Raw genomic sequence first — 20,221 nt, 5'->3', positions numbered from 1 at the left:
AGGCGATTCAAAAAGGATTAATGTTTCAGCAAGTAACTCACATAATAAATTGGTGAGGATCGCAGGCAGTAGCCTGATAAATCGCTATGAGATCCATATTCAGACACAAACAGTCGGTCGTAGGAATCCAAACGGCTCGCAGTAGGGGAAAGAAGTGCTAAAGGGCGTTTCTCAACCGCAGAACAGTGAGCTTCTGTCGGAGCATGCTTAATCACTGGTGATACAGAACTGGCGATAGGATCAACCCATTTACAGGATGGCCATTCCCTCTACACAACACAAGGAGATAATGACAAGCAGCGATGGCACCTGCATGCAGGACACGAAGGATGAGAGTCAACATCCTCATAACTCACCTACGTCCCACAACGGTGTCCATCAACACCAAGACACGTACATATCATAGTCACGTGCTTTGCACTCGTGCTGAAAAGCAGAGAAAAAGCAATTAACACAAAACAACTTTATAGGCTAGATGAAAGCACACATCCAAACAGTATGACAGCCAGAGTCAGAATGACTTGCCATGTGCAAGTCAGACCCTGTCCACCATATGCAGTGGTAGAGGGAAGTTGCCATATTGAAGTAAGAACATCAAAGATTCTTCATTAGCCATTTCCAGCTTGTGCTAGAGTATACCCATTTTAAATAATGTAGGTTTGTTTTGCGTTGGAACAAAGTCAAATTATTTATGCAAACTGAGTGAGTAGTAACACTACCCGAAATACACCCTTGAGCTAGGCTACTATCTGATGAGTGGATAGCATCACACTTGAATATTTGTATAGTATCGCTCTTTTTTTCACGGGCCTATATTTAGCATAATATACAGTAATGATATTTGATCTATAAGATCACTACAGTCATCAAATCTATCAAGAAATAAACAACTTTGCCTGAACAGATGATGCTTATCTAATGTGTGCAAAACTTAGACCTGTACATAAGAGTCTTATTACAAACTACATAAAATCTTAGTTCAAAAGACATACAGTACATTGAATATTAACTTAAACATTCAAAAGAAACGTACTACTATCAAGAGCCTGAAAAGTAGTATCCCACAATGAGGTATTCTCAAATGGCTGCCACTAATGGTTTTGCATGGTCATAGTAGTTTTTGAGATATGGGAGGGATAGTCATGCAAATCCACTACAAATCCTCTTAATTTTTAAAATGTCATCTTAAGCTGTACTTTAAAGCTTGTATAGCAATGAATATTGGGCAAGTATTTAAATAGTCTACAGTATTTATTTTAATGAATTTGTTTTCGCCAAGTGATAAGCATGCATAATAAATTTATACTGTATTAAATTATATGTATCCTGCTTATGTAATACAGTACTGTACTACTTATCAATTTTCTTACCATTCCTTCTTAAATACTGTAGTTGAACTGCTGAATTAACATCCTACATTTAAAGAATATGATTTTGTATTTGGAACCAGGTATAGAAAAAAATGGGGAAATCTTTATATAGTGCAGTGTATTGAAGTTAGATAGTTGTAAGATAAAGGAAATTTCATCTTAAGGGTAATGATGTGAGGCATGTCCTTAAATATTCTAACAGTTTATTCATACCGGAGCTTTGATAACTTCTACTTTAAAAAAAAAATCAGCTGTTTGCTAAATCATGAGACACAACTTGTCTATATTAATTACATCAAATAACATTCAAAGCTAAGAAAATCTCATACCTTATAAATATGTTGTAAACTCATTCCATACTGAACCATTATAAGCTGCTCATTAACTTGCCGCAATTCTTCTTGCTGTCTTATTATTTGTTGTTGTAATTCAGCATGCTTTCTTCTTAGCTGCTCCTGAAGTTGTCTTTGATCTGGACTAAGTATGAGTGACTGCCGAAGACCCTGTCAAAATAAGGAATAGTAGTACTGAAAATTGTCTCAAATAAATTACAAAATGATCATATTCAAACATACAAAGTTGGTAATAAGTATAAGACTTGATAAGGAAACAAAATACTTATTGGCTTGACAAAAGGAGGTACAGCTGGACTAGTCTGCCAGGTGTTGATTAAATGATTCATATGAGGTGGGTTTCAAACAATCGTCTAGCTGATTTCCAACTAGTTTCCGACAGATGACTGATTTTCATGTGGAATATTTTGTTTGACTGATTTTCATGTGGAATATTTTGTTTAAGATATTTCAAAAAGGTAATTTTTAATATAGATTATGATTCCCTGAAAGCTCATTAATTTTATACCAAAAGACGAAATCCAATTACTGTATCCAATTTTCATTAATGATGATTTGCAGTTGCCTACATAGTATCAAAATTTAGGAAAATGTTACATGATTCTAAGTATACTGTACAATTAGAATAGATACTCAAGCACTGGATTTGGGGGGAATGCTACCAAGTAAATATCACAACCTGGTGAAGTTCTTAAAAATAGTTACAACTCTAGATATTTTTGGCTAATGAATAATTCTCTCCTTGTCTTGTTTGATAAAATGTTTATCAAACAACCCTAGATACATAGACCACTCAGGAATAGTTTCAGTATAGTTTAAAAATCAAAAATTTTCAAGGTAATTTTTATTTTTCCTAATTATACAAACCTGAGTCCTTTAATAGGAATATGATTTTAGCAAAGCTGTAACTCGGGTCCTAGAATTTTTAACAAGGTATCGGTAGTAGTTACTTGAGGGTGGCGATGAAGGCCTGGCCCCTACCCATACACTGAGTTGCCACTTGGACTTTTTAGGATTTGTTGCATGTATGAGGTAGATATTGTGATTTAAAGGACTTTGGTTTGTACAGTTGGGAAAAAAATTACTTTTAGAATTTGTGATTTGTTCCTATCCAAATACAAGCCCTCATCCTTTAATAGCAGAGATCCTTGAGAGGGAGGAAGTTATTGTAACCAAGCTGGTCGGTTTAAAATTCCGAGATGTTGGGACACTTAGACCTGAAGTGCAAGAGTGTTGACTCTAACCCACCTCCTACCAACCTGAGGTGGTAGGCTAGGTTTTTGTCTAGGAGACAGAATTTCACGAAGGAATTTATATCCCTCCAGGATATAAAATTTGAATTTTAGTGTTAACGGAAAATAATATGTTAACTTTGCTGTCCATCCTCCCCCTTGTAAGGAGGATAGGGGAAATTCTTCTACGTGTATCTATATACAGTACAGATTAGTTGCTCGGTATAGAGTCTTACCTGTATCAAGTCCAATTCAATAAATACTACAACAGCGTGACTGCTGTACCCTAAAGGAGGAGAAAGAAATAAGGTTAGGAGGCAAGACATTCATACCTCTCATTCCTATCTTGTACAACATGCTCCTTGTCCTGTGAGGGAGCTAGGTATGCTACACAACCTGCTGAAGAGCCTCCACAGGTTACAGTGAGAATGTATCAAAAAACTTGTGTGAAGGTTGTCTGTTATTTCCGGACTCCAGCTTTCAGTACGTGCACCACTGACAGTCTCTTCTTGAAGGCTAGTGTCGTACCGGTCCCTCTAACTTCATAAGCATGCATTTGACCAAATTCAAGTGGGTTCTCTGTTGGAGGAGGATGCTCTCTAATTATCAATTCTTGAAGCCAGAAAATGGAGTTTCAGGAGTCTTTCATCTTACCCCTGCATGAGCTAATAAACAGGTTTTGAAGCTGTGGTTTGAAGGTTGAGTTCACTTCAGGTAGAATCTTAGGCCCCTCACAGGGCAAAGAAGCAAATTACCCGGATCATCGGTTGCATCCCAAAGTGAGGAGGTGGAGATGGTCTCAAATCTGGGTCACGTCAGCGGCCGGATTCTGAGTTTTAGCGACAAACCCAGACATGAAGGTAAATGAAACACTCCTACATCTCTCAGTATGACTAGCAATACGTGAGATTCCGTGGAGTTAGACTACTCGCTTCGCTGAAGCCAGGATAACCAAGTCAACCATCTTAAGTGTAAGCTCCTTGTCTGACACTTGCCTCAAAGCTTCGTACAGGGTCCTTTTCAAAGACTTTAAGTACTCTGGTGACATTCCTGCAGGGAGTTTTGAGTTCTCTTGGAAGGCAGACCGCTCAAAACCTCTCATGTGCACAGACAATACCACATTGAAGAGAGATCTAGCCCCTTCAGTCTAAAGTCCTGACTCGAAGCTGAATGATAACCTTTCACCACTGAGACTAAAAGGTGCATCTCGCAGGTTGAATGTAGACATGAAAGTCAGCTGTTAGCCGGATAGAGGCCCAAACCGGAGTAGTACTGTTTCTACAACGCCAATTGCAGAGGATGACCAACTTTCCGCTGCAGAGAATCTTCGAAGATATCCAGATATTTGTGCAGTGATTCGCTAAAAGATTATAGTTTGAGATACTGGATAGTGTCCACCTGTGAAGTGACAGGAATGTAATCGATTTGTGGGTCTATTTGTGGTAGTTCTCTTGGTCCCTCGACAAGGAGCATGATTAGGTCTAGGTACCATTCGGCTTGTGGCCATTTAGGAAACACCAGGGTCATTCTGAGGTTTGAGGTAGTCAATACCCTGCTGACTACACTTTTGACCAGGCAAAATGGGGTAAAACCATAAAAATCTAGGTTGTCCCATAGATGTTGAAATTCATCTTCTAGTGGTGCTGACAGGCCTGGGACCAGGAAGCAAAAGAATGGGATTTTTTTGTGGAGCTGTGTGGGTAATATATCTATCTACGGGCAACCCCACAAAGACTGGATTTATCTCAATTTACTGCAATCCCCAGGTCATGGCAAAAGGTGAGAGGCTTACCGCAACACTGAAGAAGCTGTTCCCGGGAGGATAGGATCAATCGATTATTCAGGCATCTTAGGAGACGTATGCTGTTGGCATCTTCCCAAATCAAGATGAGTGTGAACACTTTGGCGATGGTAGACAGTCTGAAGAACAGAACTTTGAACTGGAATATCTTCCCCCTGAGAACAAGGTGAAGGAACTTTGTGAATAACTAAAGAATTGATATCTTAAAGTAGGTATCTTTCAGGTACAGCCATATGAAGTCACAGTGCTTGCCATCTCCACTTTGAATGGGGTCTGCAACACAAACTCGTTCAAGGAGGAGAGGTCAACGATCAGTCGCCAGTTGATTTCTCCATGAGGAGCAGACTACTGTAAAATCGTTGAGAACCATCCCGTACAATCTCCAGCAGACCCTTTTCTGAATTTGGGAGGTATAGTGTGAACACTGTTGGAATCCATGTGAGGGGAGGATAAAAGCCAATAAATGGGAAGCGGCATCCTTCCAGAAGGACCTCGACCATCCAATCCTTGTGATACTGCCACCTTGCCCCTGGATTGACTGGCATCCTCCACTCATGGTAGTTCCAGTGGAGGACTGCCGGTCCTAGTATCCTCTGATTTCTATTCTGCACCTGGCCAGAACAGGAACGAAATGGCTGAATGACGAGTCTCTTTGAAAGGAAGAAAAGATAGGAGGATCAGACTTAGCTCTAGAAATTGAGGATGACTTCTTTAAGAATGAGTTAAGAGTGCTTGATGATGTTGCTTTCAAGTTGTGAACACCCTATACTGCTTAAAGGTGACAGCTTGGTGGAAAAGGGAGTTCTGTCTAGTCTTCCTCCACTTTTCCACCCTGTATCAACTTCCCTGGATGGGAAGAGGGCTGGTCTGTGTTGATTCAAGGAATTCCTGAGTGCCAACGTCTTCCATTTCTGTATTTACCTGGTAAATCTAACTGCTACAGTTCCTCTGTTTGAGCATCCATTTGGTCCACTGGTTGGCTGACTGATGGGCTAAGAAAGTAACTGCTTTCACCTCTGACAGAATTAGGTGTGTGAATTTTTTCTTGTTCCGAGGATTTCCTGGATTATGAGAGGATGCGAAATAAGCCAGTGTCCCTAATCAGTTGCCCAACTAGGAGGTGCCTGAAACTCGCCATGGAAATAATTTATATTTTTGCAAACTCGGACGCTGAGAAAATTGTGACCCTTTTCCATATCACTGCCTCACCAATCAGTAGATTGGAAGGGATGGCTTCACCTCAGGGATATAAAATCTCCTTTGATAGGAGAGTAAAGGGGGTAGGATTTTATGTGAGTGCCTCGAAGATATTAAGTTGCTAGATCTGGAGACTTGTGCATTAACGCTCTTGTTTTCCAAACCATGTTCAAACTAGGGTAGCTTAAGGGCAGGCCTCGAAACTTGAGGAGCCCCAAAGATACTATCGAGGGAGGTCTAACTGCCACTGACTGGAGCTCTAGTTGACTCCTTTACTTTGTTAACTTCTCTGATAAGAAACAAAACCTTAATAAAGGTTGATTCAGTTTCCAGGTCTTCTGCGTCCACTGGGCCCCCTGAATTGGGAACTAAAGGATTTATTTTGCGCTTGGACTCCTTTCTCAGGAGGGGAGAAGACTTAATTCCTTCTGAAATGTGATCTTTGGGGTTTCTCCTTCCTCTCCAGTCCTAAGACCAAACCTGTAAAACACCTTACAGAGTTCCTCCTTAGCCCCAGAGTTACCTTTGTTTTCCCTCAAGCCTTAGATGACAGCAAGAGCCTTTACTACTGTCACTTAAAGAGTACTTAGGGGTACTAGACAATGAAGGGAACTCCCTAAATCTCCTTGGGCTCCGAGTATTGTTTCATGCTGAGTGGCTGTAGGAGGTTCTTTCTAATGAACATTGCCTTGTGGGACAATCATGTGAGGACCATTCATAATATTCACTAGTGTGAGATGGCTTGACACCGGGGGAACAAGCATGTGGCTTAGAGGACCCTATCTGCTATAACCTAGAACGTGGAGAGTGCGAACGTGACCACTGTAAATGTGTGAGTGGGTGACGACTTTCTTATACGTGTGGATCTAGCATGTAAGAACCTAGCATGTAGTGTCCTAGAGCGTGAGGATCCAGTGCATAGGTTGCTGGTTCATGGAGACCCAGTACGTAAGTTCTTGAAGATTTCATGTGTGTAGAACTAACAAGTAGGAATCCAGCATGTGAAGATCCAGCACAAGTGGATCCAGCGCGTTGATTTCTGGCTTGTGGGGATGCATGCAGATCTACCATGTACGGCTCAGTCTGTGGGTGGTGATTTTGCCAATATGTCATCATATAATTTATACAGAGAAGACCATAGTAAAGGTGGTGGGGTCTGTCTGTATGTAAGAGGCCTTTATAATTTTCAGTGTTGGTTTCCTTTCCTTATTCTAACTCAGTTACTTAAATCTATCCAAATATACTGCCATTTGTCCCCTGACAACTTGTACTTAACTATCAGGGGTCAATCTATCTTAAAAAATCCTCTCCTTTTCAATCAATATAGCTCGTGGGTACCTAGCACATGATATCTTAATGTATGAGGTTTCTGCTAGTGAATCTATAGATCGTGGAGACCTAACTCACGATGAAGTTACGTGTGAAAACTTAACGTGTGAATATCCTGCTTGTAGGAGCTCTGCATGTTGAGACTTCTCATATGTGTGAAAAGCAAGTGTGTGGGGATTTAGGATGAGAAGCTCTACTCTCTCTAGTCTTACTAGCAGGTGATCACATGTTCAGAGGTAGGCGTAGGAGCGATCGTACATGTGGAAGAAACATTACCCACAATAGGGAAGACCTTGCATGTGAAAATGTGTAAGGTTGACAAGATGAAAGTGCACTTGTAGAGCTATCTCCTGAAGATTAAGCATGTGAAGAATCCCCATAAGGTATCTTACACATATAGATGAGCGTGAAGATTTTGCGTAGTCTCTGAGCATAGCGGTCGTAAGATCTCTCGTCTTCTTCAGCGGGAAGTCCCTGAATTCTTTTCAGCTGATGAAGGGAGAGCATGCTATGTCTCTGAAGCAGGAGCAGAGAAGATTGTCTCTATAGGGGACACAGAGCTACCACAGTCACACTTACCTGAAGAGGAAGCAGGAGCAGGCTGGGCACATGTAAGAATAAGATGTTCTTTCTTCTTTCGCCTTAAGGAAAAGGAAGGCAACTGGAGACCCAGTGGCAAAGAATGAGGTCAAAGGAATCAGAATGGGAGGAGAGGAGTACAAAATTGTTTCCTTCCCTTCTAAAATATCTTAGTCGACTATTTCTTTTCCAATGGTGAAAAGGCTACAGACAGCAATGATCAGTGGTCAAGCACAGCTTGAGTAGGCTGGTCCTGGATGAAGAGATTCAAGTGAGGCCCTTTTTCTGCCGAGGCAGAAGGAGAAGGCACTACAGTAGAAGACTTAGGATCCCTAGTGGTATCCTGGGCTTGCGGCAGCTTCTCTGTTGATAGAATGCCCTTCAGTCCTAAGGAAAGCCATAAGTTCCTTAGGGCCAAATCTTTTGAATAGTAATTTTCTGCAATTACTAGGTTGAGCTCACTACAAGGTGAAGGGCAGAAAATATCTCTGTTGCTGGGGCAAGAAGATAAGCCTGCAGCTTGTCCTGAGTGCATATAGGAGTCATCATCTTTCTCCAGGTTTCAGCCTGAGGAAGAGAGAAGGAGCAAAAGCTCAAGTCCCAGATTCAAGAAGAGAGAGCCAGTGACCTCCTTTGATTCTGAGGAAGACCCTGAAGGCAAAGAATCTCACTTAGACTTCTTTTTTCTCTTCCTGCAGTACTCTGACAACCGCGAAGGCGATATAGGGATGGCTGTATGCAGTCATGCCCCTTGCCAAAAGGGCACAAGGAATGGAAATCCACATCAGTCCTGCTTGTGAACATGTTCGCACTAGTAGTCAGGTATACCTGGACAGGCCCCCATAACTTTTACATGGGATTCGCCATAATTGGTCAACTACAATCACTCAGAACAAGAAAAAAAATTACTAGAAAATACAGCCAAGCTTTATTAGCACCTATAGTCCTAGGTGGTTGACGTCACTTCATTAAGAATTCTAACAGGCGAGTTGCAGCTTCACTGAAATTATACGCTTAATAAAGGACAATGACTTGTATTCATGTAGGAACAAAATACCATATTATTATGCAAATTATTTTAGTGTCAGGGCTAACATAGATGGGGCTGAGTCAAGGAAGGGCTGATCACATGGTACCAGCACAAACAGATCACTGTCACACTGGTCTCACCTTCCTGATCAATCCCAAAGGTACCACTCAATGCATGAGCTCAGTGTCGGCTTTGCTCCATAACAGCACAACACGGTAGTGTGAATAATATCCCTTTTGTTCTACTGTACAATGCCAGATACCAGCCTAGGTAGGACCATTCACCAGCAATTGATGAAACAGCATTAGCTATCCCATCAGGCTCACGATCTCTTACTCGACCCAAAGGTACAGATCGATGGGTGACCTCTATATTGGCAAGAGAAGGTGGCGTAAATGATACCAATATCGGCTTACCAAATGGTGATGGATATCATTCTAGATAGTACTGTTCACCTTTAACTGTTGAAGGAACAGTAGCTGTCACACTAGACTCAATTTTTTCTAACCAATCCCAAAGTTACAAGTTGACCGCCGAGTTCCATGCTGCAGAAAACAGTGCAGAAGGGTATGAAACAATCCTCCTATATCACTACAGGAACAGTGAGTGCATATTCCCCACTCTCTCCTGGCCTATGGGGCTGGTGTTTGATCTGTGTAGGAATGCTCATCTGTGCCCAGTGCAACAGCAATAAGTGTAACAATTGCTCATAATCAGCTCGAGTGATTGTGAAGGTACCGGTTAGCAGGTGAATATTGTTACTCCCTCCTGAAGAATGCAAGTGATTACTATAAGTTCCAACAAACTTTTAGAAATTGTGTTCCTACACCAACTAACTTCTTAGGCTTCTTCTCCAAAAAAAAAAAGAGAGAGAGAGAGAGAGAGAGAGAGAGAGAGAGAGAGAGAGAGAGAGAGAGAGAGAGAGAGAGAGAGAGAGAGAGAGAGAGAGAGAGAGAGAGAGAGAGAGAGAGAGAGAAAAATCAATGATGACTGCACTTCCTTGAAGCAAAAAGTTACATAAACTTCTTTTGCTGTAACACAAACCACTATACCACAGGTTTTGTCACATGGGAAGTACTGGGAATACCCACTGATGCTGCATTACAGGGGACACCATCTGGGAAAGACTGTAATTGCCAAGTGTGCCTGCAAGACGAATAATATTCATTATAGAGTATTCAAGTACAGGCGAGAAACTACCTCAAAGTGAGATGAGTCATGCCCCTAGTTCATTGTCTTTCTTAATCAGGAGAGCAAAAAGAATATTCCTGGAAGGGGAGCTGCACAGTTCCCCCACACAAAAGGTACACACCACATGGGGTCTCGAAGGGTTTTTTCATCATAGGAACAAAATCCCCTTCACCACATGCTTGCCTTAAGTTCACTTCTCTTTTACAAGTGAAAACGGTCACAAAAAAGAAAAAAAAACTTTCCACAAATGAAAGTAAGAAAAGATCCTATAGTCGAAAGAGCAGCACAACAGTAATGTGCATCTGTACTCACTATATCCAAAGACAAAAGTGGCTTTCCCCCTTGTGCCACAAGTCATGTATTAACTTACATTGTTAACAATTAAATGACTTCCAGCACCCTTGAAGACACATCCCTATTTATAAAGACAAAATTTTTGTATACGAGTAGAAGCAAATAAATTTTAGAGCATTTGTAACTTATAAAAAGCAATGAAAAGGGGGAAATCGGAAATAAAGGCTATTACCAGAATTGAACAACTCGACTCAGACTATTAAAAGGGTGTAGTCTTATTATATAGTATGGTAATTTAATAAAATTCCATGATTATAATATTATTCAAAAGTATTACCTCAGTGGCAGTTGCTGCTGGGAGTTGGACGGAGAGGTTGGTAACAACAGGGTTGATAGGAATGACTGGTGAGAAGGGCATAGTAGCCACCTGTAGTACCTGAGTAGGCACTGGTGAGGAGCCGCTAACTGACACTGTGCCAGCTGTTGGACCAGTTCCACTACTTAAATACTGTTGCTCTACACTGCCGTAATTATTACCTGTAAAATATGATATTATTAACATTCATAATACTGTACAAGAAATCTAAAATTTTCTTAAATTATTCTTGAAGAACTACTTGATAATGATACAACTCTGGACACTGCACATAACAAAACTTTTAGTATTGCAATGTCAGTAATGTCCAACACAAATCACACTGTAATTTGTAACCTGATTTGAGACTGTTATTGTGAGGTTTTCTGTTCTGACAATTCAAGATGGTGTCCTGGCTGTACATAGATTTGATTGTATAAACAAGAAAAGCATACCACCTGTAATGGAAACTTTACTTGATTTTTCCCTTTCCCTACGATTCCCTTCTAACTGCTCTTTTCTCTTATTCATTACCTTCGTTCCTTTTCTCACCTTTCAAAGATATTTTTCAGGCCATCCTCAGTCAGATTATAAACGATTTGGGTATAAAAAAAACTTTACCTTGGTTTAAACTCTTTTGTATCATTATTGCTGGATTTTATATTAGGAATGAAGTTTTATAATTATGGCAAACTAATCCTCTTCAAGTTCATCTTGCAAACAGTGCTAGGTACAGCTTGGGTTATCATCAAGAGATGTGTCAAATTAATTGCTTTCTAGAAGTTTTGATTGCTGAACACATATGTGGGGTGCTCAGATCCAGCCACCCCAGACCCTGGATTGGCAGGGGGAATATCAAACTCATACCCCCTCATCCCACAAAAAATATGGAGCTTTCCAACTGAAAGCTAGCGATGTTAATGTTATTTTTTTTTATTTTTTTTCCCTTTTCCTTTGTATGTTATAATATTTATCCTGATCTCAGTTGCAACCATCATAAGTGTATTTACCTTTAAAATAATGTATACCTGCCGTTAATGGCAGGCAGCTGATTGTGTTATGTTTAAATACCTAGAATCTTCTATAAAGCCACCCAATGACAGCCCACTTCTGTTGTGACCATATTCTTCATTATTTATTTTCTATTTCTTATCATAAAACTATGTTCTAAACATTTAAGAGAAGTTTACATATTATTAAGGTAATTCACTTGCTAATAATGTTAGATTTTGAGGTTGTACATAACTAATTGACAACTCATGGTTGAACTCACTTCACTCTATGACCCCACACTTGTCTCCCTCTCCAAACTTTTTGTGTTGGACTATTTTACCCCTTTGATTTGTACATAATTAAGAATAAATCTGAGTCTAATTCTAGCCAAGTGTGTATTTTTGCCTCTTTGTTTTTGGGTTCCTGTAAAATACAGAGTAAGAATTTTAAGGTAAGGACTGCCCCATGCATTTACTACCCCTCTCTGAGGTTGGACATCTACAAATTTTCATACTACCATTGGAGTTTGTTGAATCATTTTGCAATCAGTGTTTGATTTGATAAAGATTTTATATCGAGACATTTTTTTTTTACAAAGAAAAGAGGCTGTTTCCTTCTGTACTACCCTTTAACTTGAAATTCACAGTCTTCAATCATGTTCTCTTATTACTGTATGTACATAAGCAAATGTACTATGCATAGATTGACAGAGTAAATAGTTTATGACAATCTAAAAGCAGTATCTCTCTACCTTGTTGCTGAGGCTGCTGTCCTTGTTGGCAAGCTGTAGAAACTGAACAAACTTGCCCTACTGCATTTCCTGTAGAACCCCCTCCGCCAACTCGTACCCCAGATGTTGACCCTGCAATGGTAAAAGTGATTATGTATGGACAAATTTTCCTTTTTTAACAATGAAAACCTTATCATATTCCCTACAACTTGAGTCTTTACCATGCCAACTTTGAATCAAGCCCAAAGATAATAATGTACTCTGCTTTTGTCATGCTGTGATAACCTATAATCAGTTTATTATTTATACCTCATACCTCTCAATCTATGTGAATAGCCTGATTCTTTAGCCAATACCTTTACTATCTATTCAAAATAATCTGTCATTAGTGCCGTATGAATTTCATTAGTATTAGCCTTTCTAAACCAACAACTAGTATTTTTTTATATATCACAAATCTAGTAATGAATAAGGTCTGAAGCAAAGCATTGGCATTATAATACTATACCTGAGTTATGAGAGCTGCTCGCACTACCACTGGGTGATGCAACCATCATATGGATAAACTGGTCTTCTTTTTTGTCTTCTTCACAAGACCCTGACATTCTTGATGAAGAAAGTGATCGTGATATCTCAGGCGGCAATTCTATTTTTCGATAATACCTTTCTTTATTACTTGATTTTGAACCAAAGTGTAACGGGGTCTCCTGTCGAAAGACAATAATTTCAGAGTACAGTAGTTTATTTTCTAATAAAAATATGAAAAAAGACATTTATATAATGATTCTTCAATGAATACTCTTAACATTTATTGTCACACAGCAATAAATTTTTCTGTTTTACAAGTGGGATTAAAAATAAATAATTGCCTCATTAATATAGCAGTATTTTAGTATGATTCTGTTATCACCAGGAACCCCGAAAAGTGTACATGGTTATGTTATGTTATGTTTATAAAACTAAACACAGCACTGATATGGCCCCTTTTCTTTTTAAACAAACATTCCAGTTTTATAGGTAAAAAAAACACTCCAGTTTTTGTATGCGCAATGGATATGTCCAAGGCTTTTGATAGAGTGTGTCATGAAAGATTATTTAAAATTTTAAAGAGAAGACATGTGCCATTTTACATTCTAGCACTGCTACAGTACTGGTACAAAACTCAGGACTTTAGAGTAATGTGGAGCAATAGTCTTTCCTCTCCTTTTAAACCCAGTTGTGGTATTAGACAGGGTAGTGTTCTATCAGCACTACTGTTTGCTGTATATGTGGATGACTTAAGTACAAAGGTCCTCAGCAGGGGAGGTGGTTGCACAGTGGGAGAGGTTAAGGTGAATCATATATTTTCTGCAGATGATATAATACTTTTAGCCTCATCTTTAAAAGCGTTGCAAATACTCATGGATAATAGTATGAAATATTTGAAGTACCATTATCTTGAAGCCAATTCTGACAAGACCAAAGTTCTTGTTATAAAGCCCTGGAATTTTATGTCACTTAGTGAACCGTCACTCTATATTAATGACGTCAGGTTGGAAGTTGTTAAGTCATGTAAATATCTCGGCATGAATACTAATGACAATCTAAAGGACAATGACCATATTGCATTACTCTATCGAGGGCAATGCTTGCGAGGTAATATGTTGCTAAGGAACTTTCATATGTGCAATGATGAGGCAAAAGTGCATTTGTTCAGATCTTTCTGTGCTTCCCTGTATTGTATGCCTCTGGCAATGAAAAAAAAAAAAAAATATATATATATATATATATATATATATATATGTGTGTGTGTGTGTGTGTGTGTGTGTGTAGAAATCACGAAAGCTGACACGTGATGAATATAAAATGTATTATGTTGATGACGTTCTAGGTATTTTAGAAGAAAATTTTAATCTTGAGGGCTTTGTTTCAATCATTAATTCATTAGTACCATCAATAAAATTCACTATAGAAAATGAAGAAAATAACCGTATCCCATTTTTAGACGTTTTAATAGTTAGAGAAACAGATAAATTTAAGTTTTCCATATATAGAAAGCCTACAAATAATTTTTCATATGTACATTTTTACTCCGGTCACTCTAAAAATATTAAGCATTCAGTTTTTTCCTCCATGTACCTTAGAGCATTGAGAATTTGTAGCCCAGATTACATTGAGGAGGAGTTCACTAAAATAGAAAAAATTGCAACAGATCTTTGTTATCCTAAATATTTCTTAGAAAAGTGTATGAATAAGGCTAAGAAAACATTTTATAGTGTCCAATTAGAGAGAAAGGAAACAATTAATAATATGCTTTGTTTGCCATTTCATGTTTGTTTTTTAGATGTTATACCCCTTTTGAAAAAACTAGACATTGCTGTAGTGTTTAAATATAATTGTACATTAAAAAACATGTTAATTAAGAATAGTTCTGGAAATGATAATAATGTAATATATAGCATTCCTTGTTCAGAGTGTAACCTATTTTATGTTGGCCAAACATCAAAAAGTATACCAGTCAGATTAAAACAACATCAGGTGGCCGTCTCCAGGGGTTCTCTTAATAATGCCTTGGCCTCCCACTGGTTAGGGTCAAGTCACAGAATTGGTTGGTCAAAGACGGAAAAAGTAATCCATGTAAATGACTATTTCCAAAGGAATATTGTTGAATCATTTTTAATCTCCTGTACTCAAGGTAGAAATTTGAATCTAAGCCCAGGTCTGTTTTCCGTTAATCCAGTATTATCCTTTTATCTAAAATCTGACTTCTCTGGAATTATTAAGAAACTGACAGCTGTTGGATCCCCTTCTCCTGTATAAATACGATGTCTTTGTATATGTATTCTCATTGCTGAGTTTGATAATGTCCTGAGTGGATGAAAGTACTAACTCCAATCAAGTCTTTTTCATTTTTCCTTTCGTGGCTATAATACATATATATATATATATATATATATATATATATATATATATATATATATATATATATATATATATATATATATATATATATATATATATATATATACAGTATATACATATGTATATATATAAAAATATATATATATATGTAAATATATATATGTGTGATGTCGCCGTGGTTGTTTAACTTGTATGTTGATGGAGTGGTGAGAGAGGTGAATGCTCGAGTGCTAGGACGAGGATTAAAACTGGTAGGCGAGAATGACCATGAATGGGAGGTAAATCAGTTGTTGTTTGCGGATGATACTGTACTGGTAGCAGACACAGAAGAGAAGCTTGACCGATTAGTGACAGAATTTGGAAGGGTGTGTGAGAGAAGGAAGTTGAGAGTTAATGTGGGTAAGAGTAAGGTTATGAGATGTACGAGAAGGGAAGGTGGTGCAAGGTTGAATGTCATGTTGAATGGAGAGTTACTTGAGGAGGTGGATCAGTTTAAGTACTTGGGGTCTGTTGTTGCAGCAAATGGTGGAGTGGAAGCAGATGTACGTCAGAGAGTGAATGAAGGTTGCAAAGTGTTAGGGGCAGTTAAGGGAGTAGTAAAAAATAGAGGGTTGGGCATGAATGTAAAGAGAGTTCTATATGAGAAAGTGATTGTACCAACTGTGATGTATGGATCGGAGTTGTGGGAAATGAAAGTGATGGAGAGACAGAAATTGAATGTGTTTGAGATGAAGTGTCTAGGGAGTAAGGCTGGTGTATCTCGAGTAGATAGGGTTAGGAACGAAGTGGTGAGGGAGAGAACGGGTGTAAGAAATGAGTTAGCAGCTAGAGTGGATATGAATGTGTTGAGGTGGTTTGGCCATGTTGAGAGAATGGAAAATGGTTGTCTGCTAAAGAAGGTGATGAATGCAAGAGTTGATGGGAGAAGTACAAGAGGAAGGCCAAGGTTTGGGTGGATGGATGGTGTGAAGAAAGCTCTGGGTGATAGGAGGATAGATGTGAGCGAGGCAAGAGAGCGTGCTAGAAATAGGAATGAATGGCGAGCGATTGTGACGCAGTTCCGGTAGGCCCTGCTGCTTCCTCCGGTGCCTTAGATGACCGCGGAGGTAGCAGCAGTAGGGGAGTCAGCATTATGAAGCTTCATCTGTGGTGGATAATGTGGGAGGTTGGGCTGTGGCACTCTAGCAGTACCAGCTGAACTCGGTTGAGTCCCTGGTTAGGCTGAAGGAACGTAGAGAGTAGAGGTCCCCTTTTTGTTTTGTTTCATTGTTGATGTCGGCTACCCCCCAAAATTGGGGGAAGTGCCTTTGGTGTATGTATATATATATATATATATATATATATATATATATATATATATATATATATATATATATATATATATATATATATATATATATATATATATATATATATATATATATATATATATAATGTAGCTATGGTGAATTGTTTATGCTATATGATGAAATTAGAAGAAACAAAATCTGTAAAGAGAGCTGCATTTCATTTATCTTGAAAACCACACCACTAGTAACACTTTTGGTGGAAGGAAAATTAGTTGTTGCAAAAGAGTGGGGGAATAGAGTAGGTGGATGTAAAAGGGAGCTAGTGAGGGTTGAAGAGCTAATAAAACCGGGGGTAAAAAGTAAATATCAGGAAAGGTTGAAAATGACATATGACGAACTGAAAGTAAGAGAAACTGGCAATTTAGAGGAAGAGTGGAAGTTAGTTAAAGAAAATTTTGTTGGGATTGCAAGTGATGTGTGTGGCAAGAAGGTTGTTGGAGGCAGCATGAGGAAGGGCAGTGAATGATGGAATGAAGGAGTGAAGGTAAAAGAGAAAAATGTGGAAGTAAAGCGCAAGGTACGTGAGGCAAAGAAGGCAGCTGACATGAGGTGGGGTCAGGGATTGGGTCATTCATATGAAGCGAATAAGAAGAAGTTTTGGAAAGAAGTGAAGAGAGTAAGGAAGGCTGGCTCAAGAATTGAAGAGACAGTGAAAGATGGAAATGGAAGGTTGTTAAAAGGAGAGGAAGCAAGGAAAAGATGGGCGGAATATTTTGAAAGTTTACTGAATGTTGAGGATAATAGGGAGGCATATATAATTGCTGTTGCAGGTGTTGAGGTGCCAGTGATGGGAGATGAGAATGAGAGAGAGATTACAATAGATGAAGTGAGGAGAGCACTAGATGAAACGAGAGTAGGAAAAGCGTCTGGTATGGATGGTGTGAGAGCTGAGATGTTGAAGGAAGGGGGTGTGACTGTACTTGAATGGTTGGCGAGATTGTTTAATGTGTTTTGTGTTGTCAATGGTACCAGTAGATTGGGTTTGTGCATGTATTGTACCACTATATAAGGGTAAGGGAGATGTGCATGAGTTTTGTATTTCAAGAGGTATTAGTTTGTTAAGCGTAGTTGGAAAAGTGTACGGTAGAGTAATGATTAATAGGATCAAGGATAAAACAGAGAATGCAATCTTTGAAGTACAGGGTGGTTTTAGAAGAGGTAGGGATTGTATGAATCAGATTTTTACAGTAAGGCAGATATGCGAGAAATATTTAGCAAAAGGTAAGGAGGTGTATGTTGCATTTATGGACCTTACCTGTTGCATGGACCCATGAGAAACATGAGAGTTTCCAGAGATATCGGAACAGGGGGAGGGAGGTGGCGCAAGGTCATCTATCATTAAAGGAGGTGGCTCCCCTTGTGAATGTTGCTGTTGTAAAGGATGATGTATGCGAGTTCTTTTACAACTCAAGCCACCATCGCTGAGACTACTACCACCTCTAAACTGACTAGATTCTGTTGAGAAATAAAATAAATGGCATGAAAGGTAGGAGGAATGATTGGTAAACATAATTTACTTTCAAGTTTTTTATTTTTTTATTTTGTATTAACTATTCTATAAAACAAGCTTTTTGAGTAAACTTTTCAATTTGCAGAACTAATATAACCTGAAAGATCAAAACATTGTGTGATAAAAGTAAACAGTTAAAATTATACATGCTATACTGTACTACTATTTTCTTTATTCACCTTTATGTAAATTTGACCGACTGAAGTGTCCCCCCCAACTTTTGGAAGGAACCTTAGACTTCATAGGCTGATTAGTGTCCATTATTCCATCATCTGTCATCAAAACAAGAAAATGAGTAATACAGTTTTTAATATAGAAAATCTTACTGAACAGTGCATATACTTTCTGTTTTCAAAGAGTGCTAGAATAGTTTCTTTACCACTACCCCATCAATTTAAAACTACTCCTACTGCAGTTAGCATCTATCCAGACCATACCAAACAGAAATATCTTTCAGCTGAATAGCACCTTTGGTGATAACAATGGTAATTCAACCATTTCCCATGTGTCCAACAAGCGAATCATACCTAACTGACTTTGTTCTGGAAAATTTTATTTATAGATTTTAATTTTTTTATAATTTCTTATAGCTTCATCCATATTTATCTCAAGTTGCAGAGTTATCTTGTTTTTATGGTGTTTGAATAGTTCTCTTTTCAGCAGGAGGTGCTCTTAAGTGCCTTTAATCTGTTTTCCTTAGGTAAACACATAGTCATTGCTAGTAATTACTTCTTTTGAAATTGTTTTTTCACAATAATTTCAAGAGGTATGATTAACTTTTATTTAAATAATTTCAATTTAATGCAGGTCCTTTTGGTGTGAGACTGTAGCTACTTTATTACAATTTCAGTTGTTTGTTCTATCAGATAGTAGCTTGAGTAAACCTATATAAACCCTCCGCCAAAAGTGTCTTGTGATTCTGTGATTATTAGTATTATATGCTATGACTCGCTGGTTATATGTGTTTTTTAAGGTCAGTGTAATGCACATTATTATTAATGTTATTATTACTACAGTGAGGCATTCTATTTATATTAGAAAAGCAGCTTGGGATCATCTCAACCTTCAATTGATAATGTTCACAGTGACTTCTGCTAACACTGTTCCTTCGACATTCCTAATTTTGGTCTTATTGCTGACTCTAGATATATCTAATAAAACGTAGTTTGAATAGCAAGGTGAAGGCCTAGTCCCATACCAATCTGGTAGAAATAATGGGATCATTTTGGCACTTCAGCCATTCCCACATACCTTTTTGACATTGATCTCTGTTAGTCTTTGCAAAGAGGATTATGTTGGTCGTTACCTCCATGGCAATGTACTCTAATGGCTGAAAAGTATTACATTCCTAGGGTAAACTGTATCAAAAACAGTTATTTCATGATGAAACAAAAGCAAAAATGTAATGGAGATTCTTCCTCTGGCACACTAGAACATGCTCTACCCGCAATTGTTTCTTTGTCAAGAAACTTGCAATGCAAAAGTCTGCCAACTAGTACTTTAGGACTTTAGACTGGATATTTTAGGGGTGAACCATGCATTTATTATTTCAATGCTATCTTTATCGCACATTTTTTCAAACTTTGAGTTAGCCTTTAGGTAAACTTTTTTTTTTTAATTTTGCAGTGAGAGTAATATGTGGCTAGGTTAAATCAAAACCTTACCAATTCCGGTTGGTTTGCCCAAAAAGGGATTTAATCCCTTAACTTCTATTTTAGATATACCAGGATTACTTCTGAACTAAAGGCTACCATGATGAATGGACACTTAACCATTTGGGTTGAAATTTAAGCCTTGTCTTTCAATTCGGTGTGGTTATTAAGTCTTGATAAAGGTGAAGCATCCACTAACCATTGTTCTCTAGTCTTGGTTAGTGCCATAGCCTCTATACCATGGTCTTCCACTGTCTTGGGTTTGAGTTCTCTTGTTTGAGGGTTCACTAGGCACACTATTCTATGTTTCCTTATTTCCCTTTCTTGCTGGAGCCCTTGGTCTTATAGCATCCAG

The 20,221-nt window shown here is 38.5% G+C and overlaps 1 protein-coding gene across 1 annotated transcript in view; it reads right to left on the bottom strand.

Moving 5' to 3' along the window:
• Positions 1-20,221, bottom strand: part of LOC137645946 (uncharacterized) — a 44,309-nt gene that overhangs the window by 22,521 nt on the left and 1,567 nt on the right. Inside the window, exons 2-7 of the mRNA XM_068379017.1 lie at positions 18,394-18,486; positions 17,960-18,159; positions 12,963-13,161; positions 12,476-12,586; positions 10,714-10,913; positions 1,700-1,873 (exon numbers count right to left, since the gene is read on the bottom strand). Coding sequence (XP_068235118.1) covers positions 1,700-1,873; positions 10,714-10,913; positions 12,476-12,586; positions 12,963-13,161; positions 17,960-18,159; positions 18,394-18,486 — 977 coding nt within the window. The remainder of the gene's footprint in view (positions 1-1,699; positions 1,874-10,713; positions 10,914-12,475; positions 12,587-12,962; positions 13,162-17,959; positions 18,160-18,393; positions 18,487-20,221) is intronic.

This window comes from Palaemon carinicauda, chromosome 8, assembly GCF_036898095.1.
Source record: "Palaemon carinicauda isolate YSFRI2023 chromosome 8, ASM3689809v2, whole genome shotgun sequence".
NCBI classification, from domain to species: Eukaryota; Metazoa; Arthropoda; class Malacostraca; order Decapoda; family Palaemonidae; genus Palaemon; species Palaemon carinicauda.
The sequence above is the reverse complement of the archived record's forward strand: the minus strand, read 5'-3'. Positions and strand labels throughout refer to the sequence as shown.